This window comes from Cydia pomonella, chromosome 10 (genome assembly GCF_033807575.1).
Source record: "Cydia pomonella isolate Wapato2018A chromosome 10, ilCydPomo1, whole genome shotgun sequence".
NCBI classification, from domain to species: domain Eukaryota; kingdom Metazoa; phylum Arthropoda; class Insecta; order Lepidoptera; family Tortricidae; genus Cydia; species Cydia pomonella.
In genome coordinates, this window is record NC_084712.1 from 14,652,568 (window position 1) to 14,664,845 (window position 12,278).

At 38.9% G+C, this 12,278-nt stretch overlaps 1 protein-coding gene across 1 annotated transcript; it reads right to left on the minus strand.

Moving 5' to 3' along the window:
- Positions 1 to 9: 9 nt before the first annotated feature.
- LOC133522218 (sodium-dependent nutrient amino acid transporter 1-like) lies at positions 10 to 11,873 on the minus strand. The gene is made up of 13 exons (XM_061857468.1): positions 11,330 to 11,873; positions 9,980 to 10,244; positions 9,393 to 9,612; positions 8,976 to 9,019; positions 8,730 to 8,877; positions 7,766 to 7,844; positions 5,482 to 5,585; positions 5,145 to 5,331; positions 4,384 to 4,560; positions 3,958 to 4,057; positions 1,991 to 2,164; positions 536 to 630; positions 10 to 220 (listed from the first exon to the last, which is right to left on the minus strand). The coding sequence occupies exons 1-13, from the start codon at positions 11,471 to 11,473 to the stop codon at positions 50 to 52; spliced, it is 1,908 nt and encodes a 635-aa protein (XP_061713452.1). The 5' UTR covers positions 11,474 to 11,873; the 3' UTR covers positions 10 to 49.
- Positions 11,874 to 12,278: the final 405 nt, after the last annotated feature.

Genomic DNA, 12,278 nt, shown 5'->3' on the forward strand with positions numbered 1-12,278 from the left:
TAAAAAGTATTTAGAACCATTTACAAAATATATTGATCTATAGCGTTTGTTAAACATTTCTATAGCCGCCTACTAAGATTAGACCGATCCGCTTGCATTTGGCCGGCTGGAGACTGACCAGGTCCGCTTTGGCTTGCGCCTTAAAGTGCTTCCACTGTTCTTTCGTGGTTCCGACTTTGGGGCCCCATGACGGTGTCGTCCGAAATGCTAATTTAAAAGTCTGCGAAAAGAAAATGTTTTGCTTCACGAAAGGGTTTAACCACACTTATGTGAAACTGCCTGCACAATGCACGTACAATAGTAGTACATATGGTATATATTGAAGTGTGGAAACATTCGGGACATAATTAAGTAAGTATTATATTATAATCAAGTTTTACCAGGCATTCACTCGCGCGTGATGCGCAGAACATTTTAGCCGAGTGCTTTTTAAATTTTGTCGTGTCAATTAAACTGTTCGCTATATCATACTTAAGTTTACTTTGAATAGATATGTACCTAATACCTATTCAAAGTAAACTTTATATCAGTGTACCTCGCAGCAATTCCCAGTTCTGTGTTGGAACATTCTCTTCCCGATGAAAAGAGGAACAAGTAACATGCCGATGATAAGTAGAGCATATCCGCATGCTGAAAGATAAGTGTGAAATCAATTATTTATTATCGAAAGTAGAAATCCCATGTTAATCTAGAGCGAAAGTCATTTTGTAACTGCGATGAAGTAGTAAAGTATCGCTTTGGCTCTAACGAAGCGATCGTCGTCAGCCGGTAAAACAGTCAAGTCTCACTCGATTTATCGAACGTCATCTGTTCAAATTCAAAGTTCAAAGCCCATTCGGCGGTGTTAAATAATAAAAATATCACTTATTTCAGGCTTCTGGTCCATAACACAATAAGTCAAACACATAACGACACAATGGCATACAATAAAAATAATAATAATTAAAAATGAATAGCTTAAGATTAATAAATATCAACAATAATGAATTATAAAATCTTACTCAGGTACGTCATTTAGTCCAGTTATGGAACACTGGTGACGCAATGCCAACCAGTGTCCCATAAATGGACCGTCAAGCCTGTCGGCGACGGCTGCCAGCAGGGCGCTACCGCTGGCGCGCGCACGTCGCGCTGCTGAGGTTGCTGTCTTGCGCATGGTGGTGTGAAAATAATCCACACGCGCCTCGGCGAACATTCCCGAGGCGCTGCAAAACCTTGGCAAACGCAGCAGCGCCCTTAAGTAATGCATTATTGTATTGATCACGGAGAGCGTTGTATGCCTTCTGTGTGTATTTAACCCACAGGCTGCTCGTGAATAAAGTGGTATAATATGCACGGAACAGTGTAATTTTAACGTTGAAAGAACAACAAACAAACCTGCGGGCTATCATATTAGCTCGCACTGACAACACTTTCCGCTCCCGTTCAATATCTTCGTCGTCCTCAAGCTCGTCAGTTAGCACATGACCCAGGTATTTGAACCAGTGAAGACGCTTGTACTGTTTTAAGAGATGTACAGGAGGTACCTCGGATGGACATTTAGTCCCTGCCCAGAAAATCATTAGCTCGCTTTTCTTTGCGTTATATTTAAGGCCGTGACTACTGGCAAACTGCTAGCAGAGACTAATGAGTTCGCGGAGACCTCCAATAGATGCAGTCAGCAATGTCATGTTGTCTGCGTTCCTAATATTGTTGAAGCATACCCCGACAACATGACAACCGACATGACGGCTGCTGAACACCTCAACTAAATTGATAACGTACAGGTTGAAGAGTATGGGCGAGCTCAGTCCCCCTTGTCTCACGCCACACTGCAACCTGTACCCATCCGAAATACTATCCTCCCATCTGACATGATTTATCTGGTTTACATACCAAAATTGAAATATCTGGATAAGCTTTAGAGGTAAGTAACGTAATCTTGTCGATCTTTTCCCATAGCATAGTTAAATGTGGGTTGAGTATTTGTATGTAAGTAATTAAAGCTCACCCAGTGCAGCAAACGGGTAGGGCTGATCACCAAATTCCAAGGTATTATTGAATAACGCGTATATGAAGACCACGATCATCAAAGCGGGGGTGATTATGGCCCAGCACCAACGCCAGAAGAAGCAGGTGCCTTTGCCCAGCATGAACTCGATGTCGAGGCACACATTCTCTAGACCTATAGGTATGATAGAAGCCGTGTTAAGTTGCAGACGAATTATTTATACATCTTTAATCTAATTTTTATTATTATTACATAAATGCTATCGGATATGTGTTGCAGGCCTCGGCTTTACTCGGTATCACTTAACAATCAATCGAATTGTCCCCTCCACTTAAGAGTGTTTATCGTCTGGTAAAAAAATGTTATAGTGTCTAATTCAGGTGGTAGAAGAGTTGCCAGTATATCGTAGCTTAGGCGGCTTTAGTGGGTTTCGAGTGGGTTGCTTGGTTCACGTTGAATGACTTTTAGACATTCATTTTCAATAAATACCTGAACAGTCCTTGCGACGTAACGTAAGTATCAACATTAAAAAAATATAACACTGTTTGATATTAATTTCAGTGCATTTACTCGCTAAGCATAGTATTTAGAGTGGATGATTTTCCTTGAAATTAATATAAAATCCGAAACATATTTTGTCTTTATGTACGGGTAATGCGAGACACTTTTTATTGCCTTCGGTCACAAAAGCCTCTGGCGTAAGGCAGTCAAGGGCTTAAAAATCGATACGGACAAAGTGCCAAAAATAAGGCATTTAAGGTGCAGAAAACAGATTTTAAGCCGTGGAGCTTTTTTGGATCACAATAATTACAGCTGCCATAAATTTAATTAGTAATCTTGAGGTCTAAAAATGGATGAATCAACTTTTAGAACACTAATTTCGTGTCTCTTACAAAAAATCATCCCTGATTTTTGTATGTAGCAAACTTTTTTCTGCTGCGGTACCGTACAAAATGTAGGTAACTTTTATCTGATCAAGTTGTAAATTTTAATGTGTAAAAAATATATCAACATGGTTTTTGAAACATCGATTTTTCTTTGCTAGGGAGTCTATAGGGACACGAAATTAGTGTTCTAAAAGTTGATTCACCCAAATATGAAAATTGCTTTCAAAAAATATTGATTACTTCTTTTTTCAACGTACAATTTTTTTAATTAAACACATGATCCATGGTTCCGGGCACGCACCTCCATTCCATCTCGCTCACACTTACGCTCAGTGAGAGTGAGAGTGAGAGAAGAACACGAACATATATAATTTATTAAAAAAAATTCGATCACGATTTGTCCAAGTGATCGTTATGTTTTCATTAACGATGAAATAGGTGGACAAAACCACATTAACGATGATAGCGCAAAAATGATTAACTATTCAGAGCATAAATATCGCACATTATTCTATGGATTATTAACATACCTAATTATGATAATTGATTGGGTGTCTGCAGATAACATAATCACAACACCATCAGTACAATTTCATTTTATATACCTACCTAACCAATTTTACAAAAATGGGTTTTACGCTGAAATATTTTTATTATTCACTTATTCATTCAATTTCGAAAAAAAAATGACAATATTTTCTTCGTCCATAAGGGAAAACTCTATAAGTGTTAAAGATAAAATGTGCATTAAACTGCATCGAATTTAGATGGGGCTCTAAGGGGGCAGCTCCTCCAAAAGCAGTTGAGTTCCTTAATGATTTTTTTTGGTCTAGGCAGCCCCCCCACCCCGCAATTCCAACAAACCAAAATCCTGAATCCGCACTGGTATCCACTCACATGATTCCGGTTTAAAAAAAAGCGCCCTGAATTGCTCTGTTAAATGTTTCGCAGATGAACCGCACAGTGTCATGTTATTCTCAAAAATCGATGACTGCTTCTACCAGAATCATGTGAGTGGGTAATATGAGACTAAGATACTTCTGAAAAATGATATAGTAAAATTAAGAAATATTCACTCACCGTAGAACCACATAACTCCGATTATTTCAGACATGCCAGTGAACAGCACCAAAAACGTTCCTCCAAAATGATCCACAAGCCCCAATATCCATTGACCTCCCTGAAACAAACTTACTAATGCAGTCCTTGTTATGTCCTGTATAAGTAGGATGTTTTGTTGTTTCTGTAATTTGTGTGACATTTTTAGAAAGGGATGGTCATTATTGGATTTTTAATACAGTCAGAGTATTCGTCGCTAAGTTATTCATATATATTTAATTTATCGTATAATGATAGTATTTAAAAATCTTTCCTAATTCTTGTTGCATCTACGCGTGCTTCGTTATAGTTTTTAATCGTTAAAAAAAAGAATGTACAATGTCCCCATCGGTAAGTAGTGGCTTACATTTTAGTTGCAAGATTTTTAATGTTAGAATTTAGACTTACAGGCGTAAGGTAAACGATGCCGACAAGGAAGCCCACCGTACAGCAAAAGGCCGACATGTACACGGTACGCACGCGCGGAAAGGCATCCAGGAGCACCGTGATAATCGCCAGCAGCAGCGCCACCGCCGAGCCCACACCCAACACAACCATCATCAGGAAGAACAGCACAGAGAACAACTGCAAAAACTCACATTTTTTAACTCGCATCGTTATTGTGGTTTATTTTAAGTTTGGACGACGTTTCTAACGCTCTGTGAGTCAAATCGAGCTCTCATTTCATAAAATTTAATTTATTCATTAAACAACAAGAAGGTATACTGAGAAATGCTTGGAACACAATTTTTGACTTCGTAGATTTGTTTGGACTAGTTAGGAGGTGAACATATCAAAAGTCCCCTGCCGTAGCCCTTGATCCAATTTAATCATCTTTGTTTTGTATTTAGTGGTCATGTCACTAAGACGCATAGTTTCCCAGATATAAGCGAAAAACCGAAAAATGGCCTGGGACTTTTGACATGTTCACCTCCGATCTAGTCCAAACAAACGGAGTAAAATATTGTGTTCTAAGCATTTCCCAGTATACCTTCTTGTTGTTTAATGAATAAATTAAATTTTATGAAATAAGAGCGATTATGAATATGAATCAAGACTAGTTTAATTACACTTTTGGCAGCCTCATTTCATACAGTAATCACAAGAGACTGTTAAAAGTGAGTCGGAACTGTCACTAAAACTATTTAAATTCTACGGTACCATAGCACCTGAGGAATAGCAGTTTTCGCGATGGCGTCGGGATAGGAGATGAAGGCTAGACCGGTTCCGCCGGTACCGACGACTTCCTTCACGGGCCGTTGCAGCACGTGTGCCAGGTTGCCCAAGATACCAAAGATAGTAATACCGGACAACAGGCTAGTAAAGGTGTCCAGGGATGTGACGATCAATGAATCTCTGTAGGACAGATTGATGAGGTTATAATCGGCTGAAATTAAGTTTTATGCTTTCTTCTGAATGAATCCTATTTATATCAGAATAAATCATTTTAAAATATCTTTTGATTTGAAGTTATTTACAACTTAACGTACATAATTAATTTCCTACCTGTACACATTTTGTCTAAAGCCGTTGTATGAGGAGAACATAATGATGGCTCCCGTGCACACTGTCAGAGAGAAGAACACTTGCGTCACGGCTGCGTACCACACCTATATCGAACAGACATAAAATAACTGGGGGGCTAACTAGCTAGAAAGTTAGAAACGCTTATGTTTCCCTAAAGTTAGACCAAGCTAAGTTGGCAGCAATTATGATAGCCTAGATGGTGCAAGTGTTATTATACCTAAACGTCAAACTTCTATGAGATTATGACGGTTTAATAACACTAGCACCGTCTGGGCTAGCAAAATCGCAGCCAATTTAGTTTGTACTAATTCTATCACTCTTCTACTCACTCTTATCAGAGAGAGGGAGAGAGGCGTACCTATTGTTCGCTACGGCGCAACGATTATCATCTTGGCTAGGCCCCCTGGCTGGTTAGTGCTAATGTAAATTAAAAAGCTTAAAAGTATTTTTGTCGTTGCTTAGATTGGATAGAGTAGGTATATAAAGGCCTCCACTCACGTTACAACAAATCGCATGCGATTTAAGATAATTGCCGGCTAAAAATAGGTGCATCAAATTTAATCGATCCAACAAATACCGCAGTAGTGTAACGTAAATCGCGTGCAATTATCGGATGGCATTAAGTTCGTCTTTCGTACGATATGTGTTTTTGCAATAAAGATTAAATAAATAAATAAGTAGCTGTAGACCTCGTGAATCTTCATGGCTGTGGCATTAAAAAAAAAAACAAATACTGAACAAAAAATACATAATTATAATTATTTATTGCACGAGAATCGGGTGAGAAATGCGGCCTGTAGAGGAGAACAACTGCCCGCGTAGCCAACATGCTAATCGTTAACGCTCCGTAGCGTAGCGTAGTTTGCGTTTCGTTCGCTACGGAGCGTTAACGATTAGCACGTTGGCTACGCGGGCTGGGCAGCCGGACAGGCATATGAGAGCATTTTTGCCCAAGTTGAAAATCAGGCTCTATTCCTAGCATTTAAAGTTCAATGTTCATTAAAATTTCGCGACCGATCAACCAGTCAATTCACTTGTCATTCACATTCATTCATGCACTCGCGAGGGAAGTACGGATCAATCAAACCTCGCCGCGAGTGCTCGCTGTTGACGCAACGGGAGCGAAGTCGCTATTTATTTTATTTGGCGTTCATATTTCATTTTTAAGTAAATAATTAAATGTTCTTTATTGCACCAATTAGTATACATTTTTCATACATTAGTCTAGTTATCAAGTACAGGTTGCAGCTGTCTCCTTTCCTCTTAACTTCACCTAACCTAGGTTAAGTTAAGAAGAAAGGAGACAGCCGCTTCTCCATACAAACGTAATCCCTATTTTCCTCTCTGGATATGAATATTATGGAAAATATATTTTTACATATTTTGATGCATATTAATCATAGCCATAACCGTAGGTTTTTTTATTTTAATTTTTTTTATTATTGTAAATATTAGGAGCGAAGAACAAATTTCAAATTTAATTCTCCTAACTCTTATGATAATTAAAAATTCGAAAAAAATTAAACGATATACAACAAATTGTGCCAAAATAATTTCAATTATGTTAATATCCAGAGAGGAAAATGAGGACTACGTTTGTATGAAAAGGCAATTGTCCTAATAGAGCCCAGCCAGGGTGCGTTAACGCCCTGAAGCAAACAAAATGCGACTGTCACTGTCCAACTAATATGGAAGAGTGATAGAGATGACTACGCTACGCTACGGAGTGTTAATGATTGGTTCGGTGGCTAAGCACCCTGGTCAGTTGTCAAATTGATTGATTGAAACAATGTAGTGGTTTATTGTAAATTCTACTTATGATGATGAAATTTTACTGCGTCATCACGGTGTCGGGGTAAGCGTTCACTGTCAGTGAAAGTGTTAAAAATATAGCTGGTGGACGAATAGAAAGTGTAAGGTCAAGTATTTTTTACGCACCAGCGGTGGCAGCATGGTTCCATTTCTGTCACCTGTCACTATGCCCGTCACTTTCACGCTTACATACTTGTTTGAACGTGACAGGCATGGTAACAAATGATAAAGAGCTGACTATCTTAGCCCTATAGGTTCGGGCCTGTTATCGTCAAGTACGGGCTTCTGGAGTGGAAGCCGCCTTTAACTAAGCAGCTGGACAGGGCTTCTGGCGAGGTCGAGGGATTTTGGTTACACTTAGTGTACCTTCCAATGATTCCTAGTGCAGATATACATACCTAGTTGGCTAAACTTCGGTTAGGTATTGAATATAGTTACGTGTTTTACTTACTTTGAGGTCGTAAAGCTTATTCCACTGAGGCGTGAGGAAAAACAACATTCCTTTGCCAGCTCCTTTTAGGGTGCAAGTACTGAAAATAGAATATTATATGAATTAAAAATGCATGTTTTACCCTTACTTTTTCCTCTGGATTAGTTAATTAAGTTTAATTGATAATGATTAGTCGGTTCAAGGAGCTTGTGGCTTTTAATAACGTGTGAATGCGTTCTCTGAATAGCATTCTTTTGGTAATAAATTAGCTGAAGGTTTTAATGGACTAATTCATGAGAGTGAGGGCCAAGAAGGGCACTCTGCTGGGATCGAACTCGGTTTGGTTAGGTTGGACAGTCGCAATAAGATGACTGGACCTAGCGTTAATATTACCTTCGCCTTGGGATGTACTACCTAGGATATATAATAAATACCAAGAAAACATGAGTGAAAGAAGGACTACATCTTTTCAGGTTTACAAATATGTTCTCACTGCTGAGGTAAAACGTCTTATGTACTGCACGAAATCAAAGTTATTTACATGTCGTGCGATTTTCAGTCCCTTGCTACGCTCAAGATTCTAAATTAGATTCACTGGCTACCGTCGTGAATTTATTATAGAATGCTTGCACGGGACTCAAAATAAACACTCGAGGAAATATCAAACTTTGCTTTCTTGTTCTACAAATAACTATTAGAACAAGTTAATTCCACGCAAGTGTGACAAAAGACGACACTGTGTGTAACTCGGAGGGTAAGAATATAATATTACAAACTCGAGTAATAAAACTCTCCGCTATAACTTCGTCCTTCGTGCTTCCCGTTAGACTCCCGTTTGCTATGCAATACTATGTATTTTTACATTCTACTTTGTAACATGTACAGTCAGCTGCAGAGATAGTTGACCCTCTGCGCAAAACTTTGTATGCAGAGGGGTCAACTACCTCTGCAGCTGATTGTGCTAATGCTGACTGTGAGACTATACGTAATCAGCAGGATCAGCATAACGACGTATGGGAAGATGGCGAGGAAGTAGGAAGCCTTGCCCGAGCTCTTGACGCCACGTGCCACAATCAAGAAGATGATGACCCAAGACAGGAGTAAGCACAGTACAAGGTACCAGATCGGGTAACCTGTAAAAAACGTATCTTAGAATTGTTTAAAGCGTCCGAACATTACTTAAACTCATTGAAATCTGATTCATGGATCAATAGTACTTAAAGGTAATTACCAATTCCATTGTCAATATTCTTCGGCTGATTAAGCACTGTTCTCCTGCAAAGCCGAACTGGCAGTTAATTACCAAGGTAAATTCACAAAATGAATTTGTAACTTAAAAACTAAGGTACTTTTGTACCTATAAACTTGTGTCGGTATTGCACTATTGGAATTTGTTAAGTAAGTACTCGTAACAGAACGAACAGCAATTCTGGCCTTGTATCATTTTACGACTTTTTTTATGTTAGTGGCTCTTGAGACTAATTATTTACATTTATCACTATTATCACAATGGCGCTGCATCAGGAAATCAAATCAATGTGATAACCGTCATACATCTCGTATGGAGTCACAGCAATACGAGCATGGCCACATTTTTGAGTGGTCGTTAACTGAAAAGTTATGTAACAGATGTTTTGAAAGCACTTACAGGAAATATAGTTCAGCACTGCTCGTAGCATTCTCAAAATTCTCAATATATCCGGTTAATTGAGAAGGTACACATATCACGTCCGTCCAGGCTTTGTCGCACACCGCCCACGGCAGGGTCTTTCGAAAGCTGAACACCAGGTAGTACAGGCATATTGCGACGATGGCCACGTAGTATGATAGGATGTAGCCAGTGCCCATAGCTTGCAAGTAACCTGTTCCTAGGAATACCCACAACACAAGCTTTATCTTCTGTGGGTATATGCTAAGATATGTAAGTAATAATATATATTTAATATTAACACAGTCTGATAGGCACTTTCTGGCTTTCTGGAGGAACAAATTATGCTCGGATATGTAACGTGCATAAAGATTGGTCCTTTAGTCCTCCAGTGCACTGGAGGAAGCCTGCTGAAGCTGCTGCTGAGGCTGTAGCCTCTACTATTAACAAAAAGAGACAACAACTAGCAAGTGGATCCAGTAGTGCGCGTATTGTTGCTAATCTTATACTTAACGGCATGTAATAAAGCAGATAAGCAAATAACTTCTTTTAAGTGATCCCTATCATATACCTAAAAAAATACTAACCCTTCATTGCAGGACACATCTCCCAGATCGTCACACAATTTCCCGAACTGAATTGACCAATCATACATTCAAGGTAGTACATGGGTTTTCCAATTAGGAAAAGTACTACGAGGTAGGGAAAGAGAAATGCACCGCCGCCGTTCTGGTAGGCGACGAAGGGGAAACGCCACACGTTGCCCAGGCCTATGGATGTGGCAATACACGACATCAGGAACTCGACGTCGTTTCCCCATGTCGCACGCTCGGGCAAAGTTTCTTGTTTCTTCTGAAATTGACAAGAATTATACCAAAATTGTAGTCTAAAGAATTAAATACCGGGACCGAATAGTAAATGCCTGGAACAAATTACCCTCTGAAGTTGTGAACTCTTGTAGTGTGAATCAATTTAAAAACAATCTTGACAGACTATCTAAGCAGTGAAATCGTATAGTGAACTCTGATTTAGACGTACCAGCATCAGCTGCCTGTCTTAAACCAAATAATAATAATAATAATAATATTAACTTTGTTGTAAATTTTATAGTATCCACACAAAGACATATGCACAGTTGCCTTACGCACTTAATACATATGAACGTAACGCACTCAGCACTGACTGAAACTGAGTTCATTATCAGGGCTATAACCTCGAAAATCGAAGTTCGTATTGAGCAACTACCTCTGTCGCTCTAATTAGGCTTTTATGGGAGTTAAAGAGAAAGATGCCCGAAATTTGTAAACTTTGGTGTTGGCGGTGGGCCCTCAGGTTTGTTTGCTACTTATATATACAATAAATCTTGGTTAAGTGGGACCTTACTGAATGGGCCTCTTACTGAGGTGCCGTCGCTTATCACTACATTACCGCTGTAAGCTAGCCTATTCAATTCAATATTTTCAGATACGGTTTTATCGTATATGAGACGACCGTTCCCACAGCGCGAGGTCCATACGGTGTTTACACGTATGCTAGCGATGTCGCAAACACGGCTAATCGGCGCGAGGTCCATGCGGTGTTTTCACGAACCTATGATTTTCGAATTCGTACGTACGTACGCAATCGATAAAATCGTTTCGAGAATCTCTCATCCTTGTGTGCATGAGTATACGAGAAAAATTACGCCGTATGAACCTACCCTGTACATCCATCTAGGGCTACTCATTAACTCGGGGTCAACCGGTTAAACCCAGAGTTCCCAGTACAATTTAACCCTGTGGTTAACTCCGATAGTTAGTCGCTAACTCTGGATGGTCCAAGTGAACCTTAGTGAGACAAAATAAACCTCTACTTATATCTGGGATTATAAAAATATGTTGAATTAAAGGTAAACAATTCAAATCCTTAGCCTTATAAATTCGGTAGCATATACTTACACCACCAACTAGTTCCCAAATGTAGGATACACCCCTCCACGCTGTAGAATATAAGCTCCGTGCATAATATCCAGGATAAGATAACAAACTAGTACTTCTTATTATATAAGATGAAAAGTCTGTATGAGGGGGCGTTCCTGACATAACTGCAGATTTCCTCTCTCATAACGCTTGATCACTGAATGACAGCTTCAAAATTTTGCATTAATTCACATAGTAAATAATGAACAATAATTTTTGCTGCACCTTTTCTGTCACACCATGACTGTCAAAATCATAGTGAACATAGAACGTTTTGATTATTTGTGTTTTGTGTTCTTTGATAGTGAATATGTCATAAAATTTTATATGTCAAAATGAATTATAATATCTCATATATCTATGATTATAATACCTACAACTATGGAAGGTAGAGGCAAGGAACAGAATCTCCATAGGCAAAACTGTTGCAAAAGTGTCCAGCTGTCAGCTATAAATAATATTTCCAAATCTTTCCAGAGTAGCGCTAGAGTAGCTAAGAACCTAGGCGTTATTGACGGAGTGAAGTACGCTGTCTATAATAAAACGTAGTGATTATATGCTCTTTGTATAATAAGATTTTTTCTCAAGTATTCTAGGTATTGTAGCGCCACCTATTTATAGTTTTTTGTCGGACACTTTTTGGTATATGGAGATTCTATTCTTAACTCTACCTTCCATACCTACAACTATTGATCAGGCATTGATCATACATAGATCCCATAGGTGAGATGACCGAACGAGATGCTCTTATGGAACTTTCAGTAGGAGTAGCACAGAAAGTGCTATTATTGTTTCTCCTTTGTAGTCAAATTTTTCCTTTCTGCATACTTCTAAAAAGTCCTATTTTGTTGGTAACAATGAACCCGACCAAATTAAGTAGGAATGTTAAAACGTGTTTTTAATATTGTCGCCCTTAACAACAAGGACG

What these genes read in the sequence shown, in the direction of transcription:
- LOC133522218 (XM_061857468.1), bottom strand. Translation starts at nt 11,473, where the DNA reads ATGTCAGGAACGCCCCCTCATACAGACTTTTCATCTTATATAATAAGA. An exon ending in GAATATTGACAATGGAATTG is followed by an intron (nt 8,878 to 8,975) that starts GTAATTACCTTT and finishes CGTTTTTTACAG; the next exon opens with GTTACCCGATCTGGTACCTT. An exon ending in CTACCCGTTTGCTGCACTGG is followed by an intron (nt 631 to 1,990) that starts GTGAGCTTTAAT and finishes CTTATCTTTCAG; the next exon opens with CATGCGGATATGCTCTACTT.